The 24,697-nt window shown below is 40.2% G+C and overlaps 1 protein-coding gene across 6 annotated transcripts in view; it reads right to left on the bottom strand.

Moving 5' to 3' along the window:
- Positions 1–3,673: 3,673 nt before the first annotated feature.
- The window catches only part of LNPEP (leucyl and cystinyl aminopeptidase), a 160,531-nt gene continuing 139,507 nt past the window's right edge, over positions 3,674–24,697 (bottom strand). For 3 of the 6 annotated variants that reach the window (XM_075137407.1, XM_075137406.1, XM_075137405.1), the window contains 9 exons: positions 17,763–17,923; positions 15,038–15,126; positions 12,329–12,509; positions 11,421–11,577; positions 9,841–10,025; positions 9,006–9,167; positions 8,324–8,464; positions 7,264–7,345; positions 3,674–6,263 (listed from right to left, as the gene is read on the bottom strand). In XM_075137407.1, the coding sequence (XP_074993508.1) occupies positions 6,132–6,263; positions 7,264–7,345; positions 8,324–8,464; positions 9,006–9,167; positions 9,841–10,025; positions 11,421–11,577; positions 12,329–12,509; positions 15,038–15,126; positions 17,763–17,923 (1,290 nt within the window). In that variant the 3' untranslated portion in view covers positions 3,674–6,131. The other 3 variants (XM_075137408.1, XR_012670987.1, XM_075137409.1) reach the window with 3 other exon arrangements.

Genomic DNA, 24,697 nt, shown 5'->3' on the forward strand with positions numbered 1-24,697 from the left:
TTTAGGTCAACAAGTAGCTGATACCTTTAACCTCACTAATTGTTGGGTATGTGGAGGACCCCTGGGTTTAGAAAGTTGGCCCTGGACTTCCATCCCCTTTCTCCTAAATGGTTAGTGAGTAATTACAGTGAGATCAAAAATGATTCCTATTGGAGCGAGGATACGCGACCTTGGACAATACAATACCTGACCCGCGGTGAATATTGTCTAAATCGAACACAGGAGGGTGGTGTTTTTGTAGGAAATAGCAAATGTAATTGGACCTATACATATGGAAACCATTGCTTCATTGAGGGCTGTAAGACAACGCTTACCTACAATAATGAACCTTTTGTACCTCGTGAGCTGGGATGGGCCTGGGTGAATGAGACCTGACACCGGAAAATATTTCCTTCCTATTGGTCTCCGATCAATCGCATGAAAAATATTACCGGTGTTGCTGAAAAATGTTCCTGGCGTAATGATACGGGTGCTTGGTCCTGTTCCATTTACAAGATACTTGGCGACAACGTACCCATACCGTTAAACCATCCACTCGGAGCAGACAATACCACATATTTCCAATTACCACGATCCCCCACAGGTCTGTTTGAAAATGGTGCCTGGGCAATGAAAGGTCATTATTAGATCTGTGGACAACATGCATACAAGCAATTGCCCAAAAAATGGACTGGGGTGTGTTATGTGGGGCTAATTCGGCCCTTGTTCTTTTTGCTCCCAGAGGATGAAGGTGACGGTTTGGGTGTTAAGTTATATGATGATCTCAATTGATATCGGCGGTCCATTGATACCTCTATAACAGGTGGAAGTGGTCAAACCTGGGGTAAAGATGAGTGGACCCCTCAGCGTATAATCTAGCATTATGGACCTGCCACCTGGAACCCCAACGAGTGGATTAACGGTGCTCGAGAACCTATCTATAATTTAAATCACATTATTCGGTTGCAAGCTGTCCTAGAAATCATTACTAACAAGACGGCCTGTGCCCTGGATCTATTAGCAGACCAGGCTACGCAAATGCGAACAGCGATATTCCAACACCGCATGGTTCTCGATTACCTGCTAGCTGAAGAAGGGGGTGTCTGTAGTAAACTGAATGATTCCAACTGTTGCTTAAAAATTGATGACAGCGGTAAAATTGTTAAACAAATTACCGCAGGAATACGAAAATTGGCCCATGTTCCTGTCCAGACATGGAAAGGCTGGGATGTTGACTTGTTTTCCTGGCTCCCAGGCGGCCCATGGGTTAAGCGAGTTTTATTTTATTTGTTATGTAGTTTTGCCATGTTATTGTTCTTACCATGTGTTATTCCATGTTTTATACAGTTAGTTCAATGTGTTGTAACCAATATGCAATTTGTAACCACCATTTCACCTGATGGTGTTAAACAAATACGCGCTGTGCGTCGAACCATGCCGTCAGTAGTGCAGATTGTATGAATTGCTTTTTTCTAGCCTTTTCTACATAACTATCTTTCTCAAAACCGCCATGGGTTCTGAAGCAATCTTTGAGCCACGGGGTGGTGTGAAAGACTGAATTATAGAACTTTTGTCTCAAAGACTGCTTATCTGGGTGAGGGTTCCTTTGGCTGCTGAATATGATAAGAATGGCTGCAAGGCCACAGAGATCTCCGGCTAGCAAGGTGTGAAAGATCTCCGGCTGGCACGTGCTTGGACAGTCAAGACTCAGGAATGCGGAGACGTGTCGTTGCCATGGAAACTGCAGCCCTCGAACGAGAATAAAAGGGACTGCCAAGAGGACCCTGCTGCGATTGCCGACCCCACCGAAACACCGCAGACCCCGGAGCGACTGCCCACCGCCGGAACACCGAGAGACTTGGACCCCCCGGGACGCCACGGATCCATGGTGGTGACTATTCTTGCAAATCTATCCTGAATGCCTGCTTGACTTCTGTCTTTTTACTCTATTCTATCCTATCGCTACTAATTTTCTACTTTTGATATTAAAAGTTGCTGTTTTGGGTATATGGCATTTGATCTCGTTTTGTGTCTTAATCTCGCTCTTGGGATCATATCGAAACCTCCCCTGACATCGGATCGGGACATTCCCCACATCGGATCGGGACACTATATTTTCTCAAAACCACCATGAGTCCTGATGCAATCTTTGAGCCATGGGGTGGTGTGAGTGAGTTTGTCAGTGAGTCCTGGCATTTGCCTCAAAGATTGCTTATCTAACAAGAGCAGCTGCAAGGCCATGGAGGCCTCCGGTTTGCAGGGGCTGCGCTCTGAGCAAGACTCCGTGATGTCTAGGAATGTGGCAATGTACCGTTGCCATGGAAACTGCAGCCCTGGAACAGGAATAAAGGGGACTGACAAGACAACCCCTGGTGCGATCGACCACCACTGACCCCAGAGAGATCGCCCACCATGGACCCTGGAGTGACTGCTCACTACCGAAGCACTAAAAGACTTGGACTCTGAGACGTCGCGGGTCCATGGTGGTGACTATTCTTGCAACTCTATCCCAAATGCTTGCTTGATGTCTATCTTTATTCTAATCTATCCTATCGCTACTAACTTTTACTTTTGATAATAGAAGTTGTTTAGGACATACAGTATCGCTACTAACTTTTACTTTTGATAATAAAAGTTGTTTAAGACATACGGCATTTGATCTCATTTGTGTCTTAATCTTGCTCTTGGGATCACATCGAAACCTCCCCCGATATTGGATCGGGACAGGCACTCCTTCACAGCCCCACAAATACTGAGGTTCCGCCCCCTGTCTTGCACCTATAGCTAATTCTCACCCTTGCCCTAACACTTAACAGACCCCAGGTCCAACAGGGATGCCGCCAGCTATGGCTCCCATGAAAAAATGCCCTATGACTCCCACACAGAAATGGCCAGGACTGAAAGATTTTGACTGCGCTCATCCTCCCTTGGCTGTTCCTTCACAGCCCCACAAACACTGGGGCTCTGCTCTTTGTCCTGCAGCTATGGCTAAGGTTTATCCGTGCACTAACCCTCATTAGAACCCAGGTATAATGGGACGTCCCACGCTCTATGGCTCTTATGCAAAAGTGGGCAGGACTGGAAGATTTTGGCAGCCCTCACCTCACCTTGGCAGCTTTTTCGCCCCCACGCTCCCCTACACTGGGGCTCTGCTCTTTGTCTTGCACCTAACTCTAGCCCTCTTCCTGACCCTCACCCTACTCTAAGCCCACGTCCAAAAGAGAACCTTGCCAGCAATGGCTCCCAGGAAAAAGTGGTCAGGACTGAAAGCTTTGGCAGCCCACTCCTTCCTTTGGCAGCCCCTTCAAGTCCCACAAACAATGGGACTCTGCTCTTTGTCCTGCATCTATGTCTAAGCCTCACCCTAACCCTAACCCTAGCCAGACCCCAGGTCCAACAGGGACACTGCCAGCTATGGCTCCCAAGAAAAAGTGCCCAGGACTGAAAGCTTTTGGTAGCCCTCACTCTCCCTTGGCAGTCTTTTCACGGCTCCCCTACCACTAGGGCTATACACTTTGTCTTGCACCAAACCCTAACCATTTTCCTGACCCTCACCCTATCCTAAGCCCATGTCCAAAATGGAGCCTTGTCAGCAATGGCTGTCTGTCCTGCACCAGGTCTTAGCCATTCCAATCTTCATCAGTTCCCAATATACTTGAAGAGGTAGGCATATATTTAAGCATTTCTCACGGAAGAAGGACTCCAGCACAATTTTTAATATGGTTGGAGACTCCATGACAGAAAAATAATTTTAAAAACTCTACAACTGACATACCAAAAGTATGCATAAGCAAAAAATAGTAAAACGAAAAATTATTCAATAATCCCTTCACAACCTCCCCAACTTTCCAGATTTTCATGGTATAGTTTGCTGTCTAAAACTCAGCTCCATGCTATTTCCTCATAAGCATCATTAAAGCATTTGAATAAAACAGTAAATTTTTTAATTTCCACAGCAGAAATCAGCAGGAAGATAGAATCTTCCTCCACAGTTTCCATTTTAAATTTTATATGCCTCAATACTGCAGTCAGGGATGAGGTAAAATACATGTGAGGGGATAGAAGGGATAGAAAAGTGAAACTTTAGTACTGACTTCTCATTTAATATGAAGAAGTGACTAGAAAGAAAAAGAGATGACATATATATATACACACACACACAAATATGCAAAGATGGAACTAATATTTCTGTAGAGATTCCAAGCGCTTAAAATAAAGGAGGAAATGAAGCTGCAACATATGGCAGTACAAAATTTCCAAGAACATACCTAATTACAATTCTAATTCCATAACTTATAAGGAAGTATGAGTTATTTTCAATGCTCATACTGCCCGTTCCTTCTTCAGTGCATGTAAAAATTATTCATTTCTGGGCCTTTTGGGCAAACAAGTATTTGCACACTCTTAAGGTGTAGCATTCTCTCTGATAATATCAAGGTTAAAAATGACATCTGCAATTCTAATGTGAGCTGGAAAATGAGGAATTTCTTTTCCAGGAGTTTTGACAGATATTCTGAAAAGATGGGAAAAGTATGGTATGGCTTAAGCAATCATAGCTTACAATTTTTGCTAACCGAACAAACAGCCAATGCTGTAGTTTCATAAATGAAAGCATTCAATTCGAATTACGCCGTGACAAATTTTTAAGTCCATTAATTTAACTCTAATTCAAACTATTCTTCAGAATTTACCGTAGCTGAAATTAAATTAGTTTAATTAAAATAGTACAACTTTTAATTGTTACTGCTTTCATCGTATTTTATAACTGAACACATAATTGGATGATGATAAGACAACAACAGGTCCGGATCTGCTTGCATGAATCCACAAAAGGTGCATGGGTAATGAAATGAATAGAACAGATTTCCAGATAAAAAGGTATGTTTAGTCTTGCATGTATTTTATATATATGCTATACCTCAAAAATGGCCTTTTTCACTGCTTTTAAAAGAGCTGCAGATCGTACCATAGGTATTTCACCTTTCTAATGCAGCACATTAGGATTTTAGATCCTTTTCTTTAAAAGACTTTGAAGATTTGTCTCACAAGATTTTTCACAACAGCAGAAAAACAAATCATTAAAATCTAAATGAGAAGCTTTCCTAAAGCTAATGTTGTAAAGAGTGAGCAATGTTCATACTCATACTGTGATATGTGAGTTGTCAGGCAAGGAAAAACCAGAAGTTTACCCAAATGAAGTGGCTGACATATCTATTAATTGCAGACCCTCTGCAACAAGTGGTGAAATTAAAAATCAGTAGTCAAAAGGGCATAAATCAGTAGTCAGTTTAACAGATAAACCAACCTGTAAAAATGCAATTTTGCACAATTGTTCAGAGATCAATACAGCAAAATCAGTTAAAGTCCAATGATAATGAAGAGATTCTCAAAAATGTCTAATAAATTCAGAGTAAAAATTCCAATGTCACATCAGTGTTTCTGGAAATGCCATCTCTAAAACACTTGGTTTTGCTGTCTGGTTTTTCTTTTCCATACTACTACCCAGCCACTTTATACATCGAAGTGTATATTATTAGCAGGAGATATTATTCTTTTTTTTTTGTGCAATTCCTAAAGAATACTGTGAAAACAAAAAAAATCCAAACTTAAATCAAATTGGAACCTTATTTATTTCGCCTTAAACTGGTGTACTTTACAAGATCCACTATTGCTTAGGTATCTGAAGTATGATTTTGTTTCACAACAGTTTCTGTATCTACAAATGTGGAAACCACCTACAGTTTTGCATTAAAAAATCTACTGCTCAATGAGCAGTCCGCAAAGAAGTAACAGTTCACAGTACCTCTTTCTTTCTTTCTGACCCTATCTGTCAATACTAACCCACTGCTAAGAAACTACAACACAACTCCAAATGAAAGGGTGTATGTTTCAAATATAAAATTATATTTAATCATTTGTGCAGATGTTTGGTCTATAGATGAAAACAGTTTTAGAATAAATACTTAGATCTTACTCATAAATGCTCCAAGGAAAATAAAAATTTATCCGAGACATGCCCTGAGCTATCTAGACTCCTTAATAGTGCAAACAATGTTGCAGTGATGCCTGGTTTCACCCTGGCTTTTGCAAAAGAAACATAGCAACTGCCCACAGAGCTCCTAAATGGCTGACACACCACAGCATTAAGTGCACTACAGCAGTTCTTGTAGCTTTGCTAAGTTCCTCTCCATCCACTGGATATTGAGCTGAATTGTGTCAATTGCCTCTTTTACGCAACGCAGTTTAGAACTCTCCTCTGATTTTGACTCAAAAAATGACTTCACCTGCACAGCAAGAGAAAAGAAGGAAAAAGAAAATTTTAATTAAAATCAACACTGGCCGCACAAATAGGTTCAGAAGCAAAGGCTACATATATGTTGCAAGAAATCCATCCCTGAAAATCATTTGTATCTATGCAGTAAGCAAACCTCTCAAAGGAGTTCCCAAAATACAAGGAAAGCATTTTTCATGGAAACTGCAGCAATAACTCATTTGGTTTCAATAAATTATTTCAGCAATAAACAGACATTCACTTACCATATCACAGAGAATCACAGAACACTCAAAGTTCTAGAAAAAGAGTCTCCTTCTGTGACAAAGAACTGATTGTTGCAAGCAACCGTCTTGAGTGCTCGGGAATGACCCCCATTCACTCATCATTATAACTGTCAATGCTAACACTTAAAATACTACAGATCAAACTGTAAAAAACTATCTCTACCAAATTATCTGAACGAAAACATTAGACTAAACCATAAACCATTCTTGACACATTAACTTCAAGGTCTTTTTAGGGAAGACAACAGAGATTTCTAATGGCTGTTAACTGGATCTTAACTGATACTCAATCTCCAAAATAGCTCCTTGGGATTGTTGATAGCAAAAATAACATGAAGAAATTTTTATGGTGCTCCATCATATTCCGAAAATGCAGAAAGCATAGCCTGGTTACAAAATCTACACCAAAATTCTATCTAGACCAAATCATTACTTCGGGAGACAGAGTGTTCCAGTGAACAGGAAAACAAAAGAGTATGAACAAGTAACTGGGTTCAACTCTATACACAACTCTGCCACAGACTCAGTATGTAATTTTCAACACATTTACATTATTATACGTTTATGTAAATATTTCCTGTGTGTAAAATAGGGAAAGCAATAGCTACATATCCTTGCAAAAGGGCCTCAAGGACAGAAATGACCTGTGTTTTCCTCATCCCACAATTAAATGAAAACAGCATTGGCAGTAGAATATACCCCTTTCTAGTAGATTAAGCCACCAACCTCAAGTAGATGCACTTTCGTTGCAAACTGAGAAGTTGACCAGCTAATGATATTCTGGATAGTATATGAGCCTAGGTGAAACCTAAAATACAAACAAAGAAGTTATTTTTAACTAGGAGACGCTTTAAGACGCAGGTTCAGTATATGTCCATATCTTATTTGTAATTTTTGTTTTAGTAGTTTGGAAATCATTAAAAGCACTTAAATGCAAGTTTACATATCTCATTTTTTGAAAAAGATACAAGGCCTTAGAAGTCCAAGCCTCTAGTTCCCTAATCCCTCTAAAAATTGAACTTCAGAGCAAAAGACATGGAAAATTTGCAAACTTCTATCACAGCTCAAAGAGTAAAGAACTAAGGACACCACACACTGAATACCAAGAACTGTATTTGTGGTATGTATTCCAAAACTCTACAGTAATTGAATTTGCAACCAGATTTCATTTCAAGCAAAGTAATTTTGTAATATTGCTTATTAAGAGCTTGCTAGAGCAGAAATTTTTTCCAGAAGAAGCTTTTTTAGCAATGTGAAACTGTTCCAAATTAAAACTAGGATTTAGAAATACAGTTTTCCGTGTACTGTTAGCTTTTTGACAGCTCTCCTGCTGGGTACCCTTCAAGGCCAGCTAAGGAGAACATGTATTTCTAAGGCAAGTGGGATTTTTTGGTTATTTGGTTTTGGGATTGCTGTAAAAAGACAGAAAAAATAAATGCTGAATGAATTCCCTGGGTCTCCTTTTGAATGCATTTGATCCACAAAAATATTCGGCATCTGCAGCAAGCATCTTGGAGACAGCATCCCTTTAACAGAAATTCAGATAAAGATTTTTTAGAATTACTGTGAGGCTCTAGAAGGTTCCAAAGTCCCATCAACTATTGGTGAGACTTCAAAGTTTATATTCCAAGTTATTTTTGTAAAATCAGATTTTAAAACAGGCTTTACAATTTTAATACAAATCTTCTTATATGAATCCAACTATTAATTATCTTGTGCTTGAAAGAAACAAACAGGTGCTTTTGCCACTGTGAGTGTGAAGTTTCGGCTACATCAAAAGCCTTACTTCCGTGTAAGCTTTTCCCAGTTCTCTTTGACAAAGTCCCAGGCCAGCAAATATCCAGGCAAACTCTGGCTAGCAGTTGCTATGATAGGTGAAAGCTCCTGTGCCCTGATGACTTTTCCTTCAAGGCTATTCTGCATTAACCTAAAAGACAAAGCATATGAAAAGCAACAGGAAAAAACATCTATTCGTATCTTCACGATTCTCCTGATATTACTGAATTAGATGGAAAAGATTATATAATAGATCAAACAACAAACAACTTCTGGCATCTGGAACACACCGGTGCTCCATTTTATAACCACTGTACTTACTTAGCTTTAGTTTCCAAGTATCAGAGTGACCTGAGCTTTAAACCAAGTACCTGAATTTTCATTGTTGTTGGAAAAGATGAAGTAAACAACTTGTAAAAGAAAATGTAACAACTTGTAAACAGTAACAACTTGTAAAAGAAAATGTAATACATTGAAAAGTTAGTAGAGGAAACCTGTAACAAAATCACCTAGCAGGACAACATTGGTGTCCTCCATACAGTACTGAGATTTGGTCTATAGGGAGGTGTTGGATAGATTTTCTTTAGCAATCAGAATTTTTTTCAACAATATAAAAAAGACAATACATTTTTTCAAAGAAGATTTTAATGCTTTTAATTTACACAGCATACAACTTTTTGGCTCCTTCATACCAGATCAGCTTTCTGACATCTTCTGTGCTGGCCAAGGCTTCAATCATTTTGCTTTTCTCTGCTTGAGAAACTGAAGAGGAGTACATCTTTAGGAGGAATTCCCAGCCATCACTAGATTTGGCTCCAGCTGTAAATATGGCTTTCATAACATCACTAGGCAGACTACAGGGAAAAACAAAACCAAAACCAAAACCAAACAACAACAAAAAAAACCAAACAAATAAAAAAAAGGGGGACATAAAAATGCTCATCTGAGAAAAGAAGGAAGAAAAGTCACAAAATGAAAAGATTAGCTTGAAAGAGATGTCTCTCTTTTGAGCAATTCAATACTGTAGCAATTTAAAGTTTGCTGAACTGAATTCACGCCAGTCTAATTCTTTAAGTCATTGGGAAAAAGCAAGTCATATTAGTCACATGAAAGTACAGTAAATTGTACAAAAATCTGAGTAATTTTCTATGGCTCAAAATGCACATGAATCCAGAGCAGAATGAATTCTGCAAGATAAAAAGGTATGCTTTGACATTGCTAATAAGTAATCATCCTTGAGCATGCAGCTTAGGAAAGCAATTTGTGGCTTGTTTTGCAGTCACACTTAATGAGACTGCGAAGTCTTAAATTCTAGCACAGTTGTCCCTCTCATCTTAAAACAGCAGTTAATTTTATATGAGCAACAGTAAAAGACAGAATGACGTGCTTTATCAATATTCAGTTGTTGGTGGTGTGGGGTATTTTTGTTTGGTTGTTTTGTTTGTTTTTTTTCCCCCCAAAACAATGGTGGCAAGATAATGGGAAAACAGGTAGATAAAAGAAGGGGAAGACCAGTTTTTGTGGTACCTCATTGTTCCATTAGACTTCATCCACTTCCCAAACATCTCAGTGGCAGTTGTTCTACAGTTTCTTATATCATGGGTGCAGGCAAAAGCTAGCAGCGTTGACCGGAGCTCTCGTTCAGACAGGGTCCCATCATCTGTCCAATGCTGTTGATCAATTTTATCTCCAAACAAGTGCTCTATTCTATGCTATAGGAGGAAAAATTATTAGCAATAGCTAATTCTTCCCAAGAGGATTTTCTATATACAAAATTAGTTTAAAAAAAGAAAAAAAAGTTAAGTCTTAAGACTATGGAAGTTAAACATAGCAGTTTTTCATCTACCTATTCCAATTTACATATACCATATCTTATCTGTATGAATCTGTATGAATATCAGATACCACATAGATCTGAAAGATGGGCCAGGTCTGCATCTTAAATTGCACAAGGAAGCTGAAGACTACTCTTTGAGCTACCGTTCATACTTATATGTAGTCAGCTTACTATCTCAACTAACTACAACTCCTGTATGTTTAATTGCTTTTACCTCGATCGACAGTTAACACACCTTAGTTCAGCACAAACAAACAAATCAACCTTTATCTATAGGCTGAACACCCTTCATGTTTTGTAGCTTGCCAAAACCACAGCTAGGTGCCTGACCAGCTACTACATCTCAGCTGAAACACTTGACCTTAAATATAACCTCATAGACACTGCATTGCAAACTATAGCTTGGGCTGTTTATCACAGCAGATCTGTAAAACCTTTGAATAAATACTAAATAAGGAAAATTATTATAGTAGTGGTTTTTTGTTTCTTGTAAGTTTCCTTAAGCACTCATAGTTACCCTTACCTAGTGTAAAGGAAAACATCTGCTATTTTACCTAATCATTTAAAAATTTTCCTTCTAGACGAAATCCCTTTGCTGATGTTCTACAATGTAAAGCAGCAAGGATCATTTTAAACCTATAGATGAATATAGAGAGGAGGCTTCATAATATGAAGGTAAACAGAGAAATGAAAGTAATTTCCTCAGCAAGAAATGAGGCTACGATGTTGATTTCATTGCTAAGTCTGTAGCACTATATCGTGTTAATCTATCATACAGCTGGAATGGGACAATGACAACCATTCATGTGTTCCTATTTTTACAGAAAGTATTCTTTTCTTCCCACTGCCTCTATACAAAGCAATTAGATCTATGATCTCCAGCCACTCTAATAATTTTGGAAATAACTTTTCTGTACTTGAAAAATGTCATGGACTCTGTTTAATTACATATCTGTATTACATTGCTCTTTATAGCCACTATAGCAAATCCCCAGACACCACTGTGTTCCCTCTGCATTAGACTCTCTACAAATCATTGCCAGGGATGGAGGGGGAGGACAGGGAGTCAATCAAAAATATTTAGCATTTCAGTAAGAGATCATTACTACTTAACAAAAGCAGGCAAGACTGGCAACTATCTAGAATCCCCATCCAACTTAGTGAGATTACTGAGTATGTTCAACAGTCAACATTTAAAAAGAGAATGTAGCTATAAAGAACATTACAGCTAATTATTTCAAATTATAATTTAGAGAAAACTAAGACATACCATGACTCGTGCTGCTAGTTCTTGTTCACCTTTTTTCTCTAAAAGGCTGTATATAAGACTCAGCTGAAACAAAGCTTGAGTGAGAGGTGCCGTGCTGCTCTCTTTGTTAAGGTAATCAATCAGCTCAAAGGCCTTTTCCAGAGACTCTTTTCCTAGACTATAGGACAATGAACACAAACATTAAAATGGCTTCCATAACAAAAACACTCCCTGAAACAAGATCAGAAGTGATGCTTTCCATTACATTAACAGAGGGATAGGTTAACAGAGGGAGTAACATAAGAAACACTTTAGATGTAGAGATTTTTATATTATAACACTAGTAAGATAGCAACAAAGCAACAATGGCCACTAACATGCCTTCAATTAACAAAAATGAAAATAGTGTGAAAATGATGTCTGAAAAGATTTATCATAAATGAGGGTACTCAGTATACAGGAAGCAGCTGTCAAAAGAGGCCATCCAGAATGCTCAGCCTTACCTGCTCTGACGGCAGTGGTTAAAGAGAAGAGAGGGAGCCAGTAAAATTTTGAGAGGCAAATAGCTTACTTCTCTAAAGTGCAGCACTCATTGACAGAGTACAGGAAAACAGTCTGCTAAGCAGATTATCAGACTCTAAAGAAAACTGTGTCTTCCAGAAATGGAAGCTATCATGTGCCTCTTTGTGATGCAAATAAATGGATGCTGCTATAAAGAACAAGGAGATAACATCTAATACCACTATTGGAGCACCAGTGAAATAATTTAAAAAAAAAATTAGTGAATGGTGAAGAGTTTCAACAGGCTAATGAAGACTGAATTAAAACTTCTCCGAAGCAGTCATCTCTAGAATCTAAGTCTGATCTTCTTTGAGTTGGAAAAAACTTTAAACACATATTATCTTTGTTTTCCAATAGAAAAGTCTTACCCTGCAAGGTTGAAGATACTGTTGATCAAATTGGCTCTGTCTTTAGGACTCAAAGCAGTATGGTTTTTTTTCAACAGGTCAATCAGCGTTTTCCAGTCTTCAGCATAGTGTACTATGTAATAGCCATTCATGTCCACATTGAATTTTATCCATTCCACCTCTTCTGGAAGTTCAATGACAGCTAATGGACAATCAGTTAGCAGCAGAAACAAACTTAACAACTGTTCATTCAAATCCAAATCTTTGAAGTAGACTGGTTCCAGAGAGTCAATAAATCCTTTTCCACCCACTAGTTCCCCCTACTATGACGAAGGAATAGCCAATACAAAGGTTCCACGGGAAGGGTCCAGAATTCCAGGTTGTACTTCTTCCTCCTTCCTGCTACATCTCATTGAATGAACAGTATCACAATCTGTCCCGAGTTGTAGCTATGCAGTTAATTACTAGGTGCAGCAATTTTTCTCCTGTCCAGTCCTCCTTTCAAATAACCCTGTCTCCTCTCGGCCCACTTTCATATATATATGTAAGGAGCAGTTACCCACATCATATAAAGAAATAGAGAAATGGAGACAGCATTAAGTAGATGAAAGGTCACACTCTAGTTTCAAAGTCAACTGGAGAAAGAAGAGAGGCTTTGGGAAAAAGTTCTTCATTTCAGTTGATTCTATAACTACTGCCAAAAACATCACTTTGCAAAGCACCTACAATGCCTTCGAAATTTAGTAAATATTCTACCCCAAATTCTTTTGTATATCTCTCTTACTCTCATATCCTCCACATCCAAGTTTCTATAGTGGGTGAGGAATTAGTATGATGAACACGAGGCCACCAACAGGGCCATTTAAGGTGAAACAAAAATGATGAAATCAGGCTACTTGCCTGTTAGTTCTAGTAAGATCAAGAACACATTCAATTCAACAGCTTTGTTTTTCCATTCTGATAATTCATAATATTTTTTTCTAAAATTCCATCTCAAATGAAAAAAGCCTGGAATAACTTGAAGGCTTTGTAAAACCAATGTCAGAATGACATAAACCAAAATTATTTACTTTAATTATAGTACTTCTAAAGTAATTTTAGAGGGCTGGCAGTTCGTAAAAATCAGTAAACAGTAAAAATGTCAAGATGGGCTCTAAGAATTTGATTTTAAATTTGTATAGTTTTATTTCAAAAAGTAAAGGTGTGAGATAGGTTTATGAATTAAAAATAATTGCCAGTTAAATGCACTAAATAGTAAGTTTAACGGGGAAGAAGAAAATACATCAGTAGACATAAGACAATGAGTCAGACCAGCTTCAATAAAATGCAAAAAACTATTCATGTCAGTGGACAGAGATAGCCAAGTGATTTTAGCACAATACCACATAAAAGTGTAGAGTAACTATTCACTTGGTAAGGGAAAAAACAGGGCTGAATAAAAAAACCCCCATAGACTAGCAATTTAGGATTCAAACTAGCCACTGCAGCAAAAGCAGAGAGTTCATGTGAAAAGATCTGAGGGTTTCAAGTCTACAACAACATTCTCAAAAACTTAATCTGTTCCAAATGCAATATTTTCTTATACCATTAAAGAAAATAAATAATATTTCAGTGGAAAGTGACTTCCTCACAACTCAGTACACACTGACAGAGCAACTCTCCCATTACTCACTCTCTAAAGGACATGCAATTTGAGAGATTTTGTGTGTGCACTGGGATGAAAAGAGACCATGCTTTTACAAATTCCAAACCTGTGCTTCTGCCCCCAGTTCCTGCCATTTATTGGACATATAACGCTACAGGGAACCAACTATCTCATGACGACGTCACCAGTAGTGCTTGGCTTCAAATGTCTGTAATTATTTTGTACTGTTAATGTTAATCATAATCAACTATAATCCTCAAAGTGTTATTGTTCTGTGTATAGCCCTCGCCCAGAACTGAGTTAAAAACCGGTTAATAAGAAATCAGAACGATGAAGCTAGTGAGTGGGTGTTTGATTGGAGGAGATCAAGACGTATATGTTTTAATTTAAGAACACTATGGTTATAGATAGTTTAGTTTGTTGTGGGTTCTATATTGTTTGCTTCTGAAATTTTAAACAATGAAGATCTGTTGCTTAGAAGTTAGGTAACTAACAGGTGTGTGTTTGTAATTGTGTGGAGTAGTAATTAATTATAAACTGTGTGTTTTAGAGGTATTGTTAGATTTAGTGATAATTAATTTTAGCTATGGAATCTATAAACAAACGTGGTCCAAGCATGGCTCAGGGACAAATTGTGACCCTATAAGGAAAGGAGGAAATAAGTTCATGAAGAGTTCACTACCGTGCCGACCACCAGAGACCACTCGAGACCCTCAAGAAGACCATAAAGACTTCAGTGCACATGTGTCTAGGATGATGTAATATTATAATTAGTTCTTGGAAATTTAATGAATATGTAAAAGAGAAATTTAAAATATGTATGAGAAGCATGGATATAAACAGAAAGGTGACTAGACCAGGTGTTCTTGATTTGTGGCAAGTCCACTGAGCGACCCAGGCCTGAATAAAACAATATCTCTCCTGAGCGTGTGGAATTGGTTACTTGCACGCCGGGCACGAATCCGCTTTTCGGACAACAGTACTACGTATGTCTTCATCTTCACATCTTACGCAAGTGTGTGCTCAGAAAGATTAGTAATCTATAACACTTAAGTAACTTGCTACCGAAGTTTTGAGTCACATACCTGCCTTTTGGTCCAGTAAATACGCATTAGTACAATGGGTAAAGTTGCAGCTACTAGTTATGTAGGTGAGAGGAATATGCCACAGATAACTGCAAAGGAAAGCAAATGTTTACTGACGTATTATACACATATTATTTGTCTTGAAGGATTTGTTTTGTTTTTTTTTTAATTTAAGCATTTAAATATATTAGTAGTATCACAACCACCGCATGCTGTATAAAATAATAAAGTATAATTCTCACTCATATAATCCAAATATGATAAAAGAATACATATACAGCACGTACAGCAATTATTTTTTTGTTCCTACCATGTTGAGAAGTGGGAAAATTTCATAGAATCATAGAATGGTTTCGGTTGGAAGGGACCTTTAAAGATAATCTGCTAATTGCAGAGCAGGGACATCTTCAACCAGATCAGATTGCTCAGAGCCCTGTCTAACCTGATCTTGAATGTTTCCAGAGATGGGGCATCCCCAGCCTCTATGGGCAACCTGTTCCAGTGTTTCACCACCCTCATCATAAAAAATTTCTTCCTTATACCTAGTCTGAATCTACCCTCCTTTAGTTTAAAATCATTACGCTTGTGCTATTGCTACAGGCCATACTAAAAAGTCTGTCCCCATCTTTCGTTTAAGTATTGAAAGTCTGCAATAAGGTCTCCCCGGACCCTTCTCTTCTCCAGGCTGAAAAACCCCAACTCTCTCAGCCTGTCCTCATCGGAGAGGTGTTCCATCCCTCTGATCATTTTTGTGGCCCTTCTCTGGACCCGCTCCAACAGGTTCACATCTTTCTTGTACCGAGGACTCCAGAGCTGAATACAATACTCCAGGTGGGGTCTCACCAGAGTGCAGTAGCGGGGCAGAATCACCTCCCTCGAGCTGCTGGCCATGCTTCTTTTGATGCAGCCCAGGATATGGTTGGCTTTCTGGGCTGCGGGCACACATTGCTGGCTCATGTCCAGCTTTTCATCGACCAATCCTTCTCCACAGGGCTGCTCTCAATCCTTTCATCCCCCAGCCTGTATTGATAGCGGGGGTTGCCCCGACCCAGGTGCAGGAGGACCTTGCACTTGGCCTTGTTGAACCTCATGAGGTTCACACAAGCCCACTTCTCGAGCTTGTCCAGGTCCCTCTGAATGGCATCCCATCCCCCAGGCATGTCAACTGCACCACTCAGCTTGGTGCCATCTGCAAATTTGTTAAGCATGCACTCGATCCCACTGTCTATGTCATTGATGAAGATATTAAACAGTATTTGTCCCAATATGGACCTCTGAAGGAGTATATTTCCTAGTACTTCTTCCTCAGTTCCAGCATGCTAAGTAGCTTGTCCAAAGTCATATGGACAGGAAATCTCTGACTGTATCAGAAATTGAGCCAGTATTATTTTCACCTCAGTCCAATGTTCTGTCTTCCTGAACTTTTATAAGTTTTTTTTTTTTTAAAAAAAAAACAATTTATGTTGATTCAAGTACAAGACTCAAATTCCAAATCATGGTAATAGAAACCATAATTGATTGCATACCACAAAGACTGTCTCAAGTGAACTGCAAGCCAGAAGAATAAATGCTAAGGTGGCTTATAATAATGATAAGGACTTGTCTATTTAGAGAAAACACAACTTGGAGTGAGATGAAACAAGTTGCACATATGCATTCCAATTTTGACAGGGACCCCTTGTGTGTATGACTCACACAGAGCGCTCTTCTTCAAAAGCTTTTAATGCACTCCCCAAATTGGTATCGACTAGAAACAGAAGACTAATTAAGCCTAACAATCCTTCTCTTCTTCCCTTACCTTTCAATCACACATCACTCTCCTTCCTTGACATCACAAAAATAAAACAAAGCCCTGTAACTTCCAACATTTCAAGAGACAAGGCCCTTTCACAGGCCTGATTCTGCAAGATGATGCAAAGGACTCAGTTCCTGGTAAGACTTCAAACAACAGAATAAAACCATCAAAATCTCAAAAGGATTCAAACCTACGTATTTTGGTTTGTTACAAAATACAGTAAGGTTCATAATATAAGACATATGTGCATTAAATTAATTTTTACAATTAGCAACTGCCACATCTTTGCTTCTTCAGCATTTGCATATGTACTTCCTTTTAGTTTTTGGCGCAATGCATATTGCCTTTCATATATTCAGCCATTTTCTGTCGAGCATTACTGGATCTTAACATTTTTAAGCCTAGAAAGCTTTGATTCTAGCTTCTCTGCTTTCCTCTAACAAAGACCAAGATGTACACTGAATTTTGGCAGGAAGGAGCAGAGGCTCTAAAGTAAGACATACGTATCTGTAACTTCTGCAAACTTCTGCAACCTGCCTTTCTTCAGCTTCTCATTAATCACACAAAACTTTCTGAAATTAAAAGAGAACTTTACCTGTGAGATCTGTCTTTTGGTATTAAAAAACCTGAAGAATTCATTCTACTATTTACCACAACTCATCATCCCAAGCTTAAAAGCTTCAGGAAATGTAAGTAAGAAACTCAGCTTACAAAGGATGCCATAGATTTTTACCAGTTGCTTGGGTGGAAATAAACATGGATCTTCAGGCAGATACTACATGTCTGAATTTCTGTGCCAAGTTCTCTAGTACTACCTGCCTTCAAAGAAAATACTAGAACCCCTGAATACAAGTGAGAAAGATGTATAAGATACAAGAAGTTATCTGCAGGTAGATTTTAATGGATGAAAAGTATTGAGAAGGTAGTAACCTTGCATCTGATGTCCAATTTTCTGGTTCCACGCAATACAAAAATTTCTCTTGTTGTACAGAAATAATCTTTCCCTGTCGGACAACAGTGACTAAAGGAAATCCTTTATGCAGAATCCAAGTTTTCATCAACTTTTTTACATCTAGTGTTCCATTGGTAATCTGTAAAAAACAATCATAACATAACAAGAAAATGGCAAATGGAGAACATTTTTAAAATCTTCTTCCTTAAGTTACAAAGTAAGTAGTAGCATGATCCTGCATCTGTAAACAATCACTTTGACACTGAACTTGTAAATTTCATAAGCAACAATTTAGGAGAGCAAGTGGTTTTTATTTTCTTAAGTTGAGAGAATCCTAGCCAAGCAGTGGAAAGACAAATTGGAAACATGAAGTATGTTAAACTGGTATGTCATGAAAATGGAGAAGAGAATGTTACAGAAAAGAAAGTTATAGTAAGCTCCCAAGCTTTCCCCTACCCCTTCTCTCTCCTTATTGGTATTCTGATCTTACGTGGGTGTTTCAGGTTAAAGGTCTTCTTTTAATTCTGAAATGAATATTAGAAATTGAATTAAAGTGACGATGTTTGTACAACCAAAACAACATATCCTTTATATTAGCATATAAGTACTCTCTTTTTTTTTAATTCCCCCTCCCACTTACCAGCCGTTGCATAGCTTAACCTCCAACCTGTTCTAATCTCTCAGGAACTGTTTGTACTACAACATCCCCACTGAGGGACAAGTAATTTATACTATCTATGTATCACTGCCTCTTTGTTAGCAGAGATGATCATCCAACCTGAAAAAGACAATATGCCCCCTAACTCACGAAAATAAGCAATTCTCTATCAAAAGTTTAAAATCTATAGAATTTGAAGTTTATATGTTTTTTTACTTTTTACATACTCCCCAAACTCATTTTGGCTATGCCCTCTTCCTCCATCTTGTTATCACAAGTTACCATTGTTACTACAATGTTACATTATGCTATCCTTTCATACATTGTCCAAGATGTGCTGAATGCATGCTCTCACTTTCTTTTGCCACTATCCTTTCCTTTCCTTCCTGTTACACTTTGAAACCATCAAGAAATCTAGATCAATGCCAGCCAGCCAAAAATAAACCAAACCAAAAAACCCCAAACCCAAGATGAGAAGAATGTTAAGAGATCAGGAAACTAATTAAGTCTAATATTTGCACCTTGCCAACTTGCCTGTTTAGCACCTCAGTCTTTCCGTAGTAACATTGTGAGCCACCTAAAGACTGGCAGAAAGATTTGTGTCTAATCTGTACAGAGACATGAGTAAATTTGAAATCTGCTCTACTGGAAATAATCCTATTCCAAAATAGAACCCTCTCCAATCACCTGAAATTACACCAATTCACTAGAAATTACAGGTTCACAGTTTCAGCATAGCAAAAATTTTATTGACATTAATTGATTTTATTAACATATCTTCTTTGAACAGCAGGTCCTAACTCCAATGAAAGCAATGCGTGAAAATGACTTCATCCTTCTTTCCTCTAGGCAAGGTATAAAAAAAGTTGGCTTCCTGTACTACAGATTTTTCATTTAATTCACATGCAGTTCTCTCATCTCACTCCAACTATGATTGTTGATTTCCACAAAGAAGGTTAAGACTAAAGAAATGATTGTGCATTTTGCTGTGTGGCCAGTAAAAATTTATGATCAAAGAAAAGGCCACTTTTACAGTTGGAATTTTCAAAGACATTCAGCCCAGACGTAATTAATGGGAGCAAAAGGAAAAAGAGCTAATTTGCTGAATATCACAGATTTGTTTTTATTATTACCATAAATACAGGAAACAACTGAAAAGGACACCAAAGATCTCCATACATGATAATACTAATGATTTAATTGTCACAAGGGAGACTCAGTGAAATAGTTCACATCTAAAACAGAGAAAAATCAAGAAGTCCAGACAGAGATATGGCCTCTCATATTATGAAGATAAAACTTTGAAAGAAACTTTTAGCAGATCTGGGCACTGGCTGGAGTCCAAGGGCACTAATAATGGTATCAGTCAACTCAAAGATCAGATAGGTACACAATATTTTGTGTGAGCTACTCAGATTAATCTAGTTCATACAGTTTTTATTATTCAGACACCTATTGGGGGAAAATATTATTGAGCAAAGACTTTCCAAAAAGTTCGTAGAATGGATGAACTTTTGATACCAAGGGCAAAGAAAGTAATCAGAGATGCAGCCTGCCTAGATTTGACTGTTAACCAACAGAGTCTGGCTGAGAATCTGAAGGTGAAAGACCATCAGAAAGCAAGAGAAAGTAAGAATTCAAGATACAAAAAGAAAAATATTAAGACAGAAAGAATACCAAAACAAAAGAATATGACACAGGGACAGTACATTTGAGTAAATTCAGAGAGGCAATAGGTGAAAATCAGTGGAAAGAAAGTAGTGCAGAAAATTTGGTACCTTCTAAGGGAAGCGAAATATTAAAAGCCCAAATGTGTCGGAGTGACCAGGGGTCGGAGTGGGAGTGCGTTCCCGGAGTAATGATGAGTCCCAATATGGGTATGGTCATTCTCGTTTATTTCAAAATACTGCGCTACTTTTATAAGCCAGCCACACTAACACGCGCACCTACAAATCCTCTATTGGTTTACAGTCAGCAAGCACACGAATCTTAATATACACAGATTGGTCAAAAGCAGGTGTCCACACGAAAGCTTCCTGCGCCTGCATTCCGTTACCTAATCTACTGATAGTTACAATCCTCAGCCTGTTTTCCCTATTCTGCTGTCGCTTCAGAGACTCTAAAACTACAATTGCTCTTTAGCAACCCTTTGCCTTATACTGTTGTTAACAAATCCTCAGTGCTTGGAATGTTCATGGGATGTCCGTTATTTAATAAAAATCCTTCCACAAATTCCCCTTTTTGTTTTTGAACAATCCAAGCCTGATCTACTACTTTCGATACAGCCTTTTTTATACAACTAAAAGCAATACAAAAGCATACACACAATATTAAGATGATAATCAATATACGCAAGCCTTCTTTTATCAAAGCGATCAGCCATTGTGGCAAGTCTCTAAAAATATTCATGAGCCATTCATCTAAAATGCCATGATTTTGTGGTATCATGCTTACATGGTTTTTTAACCATTGTAATTGTTTATGTGTAGACTCACCATGATCGGATAGGTTCATGCAACACATAAACTCTTCTACCCAGAAACCAGGCATGCCCACCAAACAGGTTCTGAAAGGCTCAGTTGCCGTAGCAAGAGACAAACAAAACGCAGATGGATCTGTTTTGTTTGTCCAGGTAACCCACATATTTTTCCTAGGCTCTATGTGATGTATGTACATGGTCACGGGGACTACCATCACTACTACTAATGTTCCAATCACCAGGTTTCGTAATTGTTTTGCTTTACTTTCCATGCGAACCGCTTTTGACATTTTTCTTTTGTTGCTACCCATTGGTTAAAGGGTACTTTCCAGATCTCTGGCACCAGGTTATGTCGTTTACACTTGTCCTGGTTCCAGCTGGGACAGGGTTAACTTTCTTCCCAGTAGCCTGGGGGGTGCGCTGTGTTTTGGGTTCGGTGTGAAAGGAGCGTTGATGGCCCATTGATGCTTTGGCTGTTGCTGGGTGATGCTTGCACCGGGAGGGGGGAGCACAGCCGGGGTGGTGGACCCAGCTGGCCAATGGGGTATTCTATACCATGTGACATCATGCTCAGTATAAAAACCAGGTGTGTGGGGGGGCTCGCCCCCCGTTCGTGACACGCGGTCGGCGGTCGGTGAGCGGTTCTGTTGTGCATTGCCTGCTTTGTGTATTCTGTTATTGTTGTTGTTCTCACTGTTATTATTACTGTTCTACTTAGTTTTATTTCAATTATTAAACTGTTTTTATCTCAACCCGGGAGCTTTCCTACTTGTGCCCTCCCAATTCTCTTCCCCATCCCACCGCGGGGGGGGTGATCGAGCGGCTGCGTGGCGTTTATTTTTGCTGGCTGGGGTTAAACCACGACAGTCCTTTTTGGCGCCCAACGTGGGGCACGAAGGGTTGAGATAACGACAGATTATTTAGAACATATTAAGGAATTTATATCTGGTAACATATTCGTTTGTTCTGCACCATGCTCTTGTTTTTACTGTACCTGTTAAAAATTGGAGTTGGGTTTTGTAGTCTGTTGTGCTCTGCCGTGATTAATGATGTTTTGCCTGGGAGATTTGTTACTAAAACGCTGGCATTGGGGGTTATTTGGTATTTGGGATTCGTAATGAAGCCGTTTCTGCATTTCGGGTACCACCTCATGGAGACCATTAGCAATTATACGTTTTCCTCCGAGAGATTTTTTATGGAGGAAATAGAGAATGGCACCCTCACTACCTTCATCTCCTTTGTTAAAATAACTTGCCAGTACCTTGAACATCCCTGGGTAGTTAAGATACATCTATTGGTACTCCTTGGGAATATTGTTGCGGTTTTATCCAAGGTTAGTAAGCAATTTAAGAATGTCATCCAGAGATCCGCCCCAAGGCTGGATAGTTATGAGTGGCAGGGCGAGTGGGATAGCATGGGCAAATGCCTAGGGCGATGGGCACCCCCAGTGTTCTGGAACTTTACCCCTGAACAAGTGAAGAACCCTGAAAAATTAGTAGAATATTTGGAAGAAGTATGCTGTCACCCTGGCCATTCCAGGGAGACGCAAATCACTACAATGTGCTGGGGCCTGGCCCACGCCTACCGAGCCCTGTTTAACACCACTCAGAACCCCCAAGGGGAAGGAAATGTCTCTGCAGCTGATGACAAAGCAACAGGCCCTGCGGCTACCCCACCCCCCACGGCAAGCACAGCGGCTCCCTCACCCCCCAGGGCAAGCACAGCAGCTACTCCGCCCCCTGCGACAGAGAACCAACCCATGCCGCTATCAGTCGCCCCTATACAAAAAAGAAAATGCACAAGAAAATCAGCTCGTCTAGTAAGGGATGAAGATGAACCAGGGCCATCACGAGAACAGGAGGAGGAGGAGGCAGAACCCGTAAATGAGATGGTGACCACCAGATCCCTATCTCTGGGTGAGCTGCGAGATATGCGAAAAGACTTCAGCCGTCGCCCAGGGGAGCACATTGTCACCTGGCTGCTCCGATGCTGGGATAACGGGGCCAGTAGCCTGGAATTAGAGGGTAGGGAAGCCAAGCAGCTGGGATCCCTTTCTAGGGAAGGGGGCATTGACAAAGCAATTGGACAAGGGGCACAAGTCCTCAGCCTCTGGAGGCGACTCCTGTCAGGTGTGAAGGAAAGGTATCCCTTCAAGGAAGATGTTATATGCCACCCAGGCAAGTGGACCACCATGGAGAGAGGTATCCAGTACCTGAGAGAATTAGCTGTGCTGGAAGTGATTTATGATGACCTGAACAACGAGCAGTTATCCAAAGACCCAGATGAGATCAAATGCACCCGACCCATGTGGCGGAAGTTTGTACGGAGCGCACCAGCGTCACATGCAAACTCATTGGCAGTAATGACCTGGAGAGATGGAGAGGAACAAACAGTGGATGAACTGGCTGGCCAGCTCCGGCAATATGAAGAAAGTCTCTCTTCCTCCCTACGAGCCTGTGTCTCTGCTGTGGAGAAACTGTCTCAGGAGGTCCAGCAACTCAAAGAGGATATGTCCTGCTCCCCCCCTGCACGGGCCAGCGTCTCAGCCATTAGGAGCAAACGTCCCTCTGCTCAAGAGAGGAGACATCGTGGGTACACACCCTGGGGCACCCTGTGGTTTTACCTGCGTGACCACGGAGAGGACATGAGGAAGTGGGATGGAAAACCTACCTCAGTCCTACAGGCACGGGTACATGAGTTGCAAGGGAAAACAACCACAAAAGGGGGTTCTTCCAGGAAAACTGCTGCTCCAGTATCCAGTGAGCAGTTCCCCAGACAGAGTAGAAGGGCTGATTCCACTTCCGACCTTAACAAAGGGACTTCTGACTCATACTTACAAGAAGTAGATAGCGAATATGATGACCAGGACTAGAGGGGCCCTGCCTCCAGCCAGGTGGAGGAAAGGGACAACCGGGTTTACTGGACTGTGTGGATTCGATGGCCTGGCACATCAGATCCACAAGAATATAAGGCTCTCGTAGACACCGGTGCACAGTGTACCCTGATGCCATCAGCCTATAAAGGGGCAGAACCCATTTGTATTTCTGGAGTGACAGGGGGATCCCAAGAGTTAACTGTGTTGGAGGCGGAAGTAAGTCTAACCGGGAATGAGTGGCAGAAGCACCCCATTGTGACTGGCCCAGAAGCTCCGTGCATCCTTGGCATAGACTACCTCAGGAGAGGGTATTTCAAGGACCCAAAAGGGTACTGGTGGGCTTTTGGTATAGCTGCCCTGGAGACGGAGGAAATTAAACAGCTGTCCACCTTGCCCGGTCTCTCAGAGGACCCTTCTGTTGTGGGGTTGTTAAAGGTCCAAGAACAACAGGTGCCGACCGCTACCACAACAGTGCACCGGCGGCAATACCGCACCAACCGAGACTCCTTGATCCCCATCCATGAGCTGATTTGTCGACTGGAGAGCCAAGGAGTGATCAGCAAGACTCACTCACCCTTCAACAGTCCCATATGGCCAGTGCGAAAGTCCAATGGAGAGTGGAGGCTAACAGTAGACTACCGTGGCCTGAACGAAGTGACGCCACCACTGAGTGCTGCTGTGCCGGACATGCTGGAACTTCAATACGAACTGGAGTCAAAGGCAGCCAAGTGGTACACCACCATTGATATCGCTAATGCATTCTTCTCCATCCCTTTGGCGGCAGAGTGCAGGCCACAGTTTGCTTTCACTTGGAGGGGTGTCCAGTACACCTGGAACCGACTGCCCCAGGGGTGGAAACACAGCCCTACCATTTGCCATGGACTGATCCACACCGCACTGG

Source organism: Calonectris borealis, chromosome Z (genome assembly GCF_964195595.1).
Source record: "Calonectris borealis chromosome Z, bCalBor7.hap1.2, whole genome shotgun sequence".
NCBI classification, from domain to species: domain Eukaryota; kingdom Metazoa; phylum Chordata; class Aves; order Procellariiformes; family Procellariidae; genus Calonectris; species Calonectris borealis.